The sequence below is a fragment of the Limulus polyphemus genome, unplaced genomic scaffold (assembly GCF_000517525.1).
Source record: "Limulus polyphemus unplaced genomic scaffold, Limulus_polyphemus-2.1.2 Scaffold408, whole genome shotgun sequence".
NCBI classification, from domain to species: domain Eukaryota; kingdom Metazoa; phylum Arthropoda; class Merostomata; order Xiphosura; family Limulidae; genus Limulus; species Limulus polyphemus.
The window spans coordinates 443,694-446,170 of NW_013666018.1; the positions used below are offsets into that span (position 1 = coordinate 443,694).

General features: G+C 29.2%; 1 protein-coding gene across 1 annotated transcript in view; it reads left to right on the forward strand.

Moving 5' to 3' along the window:
• Nucleotides 1-2,477, forward strand: part of LOC106458040 (serine/threonine-protein phosphatase 6 regulatory subunit 3-like) — an 81,577-nt gene that overhangs the window by 62,672 nt on the left and 16,428 nt on the right. Inside the window, 1 exon segment of the mRNA XM_022384178.1 lies at nt 281-431. Within this exon segment, the coding sequence (XP_022239886.1) occupies nt 281-431 (151 nt within the window).

The following is a 2,477-nucleotide window of genomic DNA, read 5'->3' on the forward strand; positions in this document are numbered from 1 at the left end:
TTTCAGTGATCTATATAAACTTGATGTACAACAGAGGTTCCTAGAATGTTTAGTTTCAGTGATCTATATAAACTTGATATACAACAGAGGTTCCTAGAATGTTTAGTTTCAGTGATCTATATAAACTTGATGTACAACAGAGGTTCCTAGAATGTTTAGTTTCAGTGATCTATATAAACTTGATATACAACAGAGGTTCCTAGAATGTTTAACTTCAGTGATCTATGTAAACTTGATTCTTCTGTTTGAAGGTCTTTTTATATGCTATATTTTTATTTAGTATGGGCTTCAAGTTTTAACACACTTCCAATGGATCAAAATCCTGTTGCTATGGATACATCAAATCCCTGGGAAACTGCCCCAGTTGTGGCTGCACCAGCAGTTGAACCAAGTGGGTGGGCAGATTTCAGTAACTTTCCAAAAATTAATACGTAAGTATTAATTGCATTAGTTTGTGGTCTGAAATGGTAGTGTTATAAATTACTTTTAATGAAGGAAACTTTTGTTCATATTTAAAGGATTATGTTTATCACATTTTAATAATATTTACTCCGTGTTGAAGGGTTTAATAATTATATTTTATGTACTGTGTTCCCCACTCCTAAGGAAATTTTGTTCAAAGTCGCACAGTTGATGAGACATTTACTACCTTTGTAAGAGCTTCCCATTTCTTAAAAAAATGTGATATTCGTGGATGGACTAAGTAATGCTTTCTCGTTATTCAAAAAATAAAGATAAAAGTTCATACTAAGAGATTTTGCAATAACATTTTTTAATTAATTCTATGAGAAAGTAATCAATAAAGCAGTACTTAACTATGAAATCAATGGTTTGTATTTATTTATTTATTTAGTTAGTTGAGGGCAGTTTTACATTTTTATTGCTTTTTTAGTGAAGTTTCCAAGCAGTTAGGAATTTTTATGAATTGTAAATTTAAGAAAAGATTTTATAAATGCCTGGAATGAATAAAACTACAAAATTCCTACTTTATATTTGTTAATTTTTAGCATTTTTCCAAGAATGCTTAGTGTGGCTGCTATTTTCCAGTTGTGTGCTGTTGGTTTCCAAGAATTGTTCTGTGTCTGAGAGAATAGGTAGTTCACTGGTACTGTTTGGCAGTCACACAAATGTTTATTCTATATTACTGAATTTGAAAGCAATTTTTAATGCGTTTATTTATTTTGCCTAATCATTGATTATACTTTTTTTGAAATTTTTGTTTCTTTGTTTATCCTTGATGTCTCACGAACATACAAGAATCCAATTCACAAATGTTTTATATTCAAGGTTTCTTCTTTCTCACTGATTAGATTAACTCTTTCAACCTGGGCTCGGTCCCTGGGACCGACCTCCTTATCCATTTTGTGCTTGTTATAATTTCCATGCTATAACTTTTAAATTATTAAGCGAATGTTAACGAAATTTGGCAGTTTATCAGTAAACATTACAGTGCTTTCATATGCAAAATATCAAATTTTTTTTATTAAGTCTTAAGGTTTGTAAAGCAAAGTTTCTCTCATGCCTTTTTTTTCTTTTCACATCTTGCCTATCTATCATGCAAAGTAATTTTCATCTTAACATTAAATAAAAATACTTTTATGCATCAGAAAATTTTGAAATTTCACATGCAAAATCTTTATAATGCTCAACTAGTTATCAAACGTTTCTTAAGAAAAACTTTGTATTTTATCTGTTATTTTCAGTAATTAATCTCTGTACAGATTTGGTAAATTTGATCGATCTTGCATTCTAGAATGAACACAGATTATAACACAAAAACATAAATGTCTAGACTAAATAGCTTAAATCTCATAACATTATAAATTTATATATATATTTATAATTTTTATTATATTGACCTTTCACCTGGCTAACAATACAGAAGTTACAATGATGTGGCTCACGTGCATTTATGCTACAGTATCAAAAAACATAAAGGTGACCTTTGGTCTGTACAAAGTAACTTGTCTTGGTTGTGTTTTAGTCGACAAGTATTTTGTAAAATACAGTCACATTTCAATTATTATACATTATATATGTATATAGATTATTGCTATTTTGAAATAAGTTATTAAAGTTATATTTTCCTAAAACATAGAACAGTAAATAAAGAAATAAAGCAAACAATTATCTCTTCTAGTTACGACCTTTATACTCGGTTGCTGCTTGATGTAGGCTGCCAAGCCTTTAAAAATTTTGCACATGGAAGACATGAAACAGAATATTTTTTTAGGTTTTATATATACTTTTGAATAACTAAAAAATCATAAATTACTACATCAATACCATAGAATTCCACTATAATTTATCAAACGTTGTAACTAAAGCTGTATTTGGGTCTAAAAAAATATGAAATCTTGGTTTGAAAGAAAGAGATGGCATCCAAACAAGTTAAATTGGCTTAGATAGCCACTAGGGGACATTCTGAGCTTCCAGTTGGTTATTCATGTCATATATAGAAGTAAGTGTATATAAGG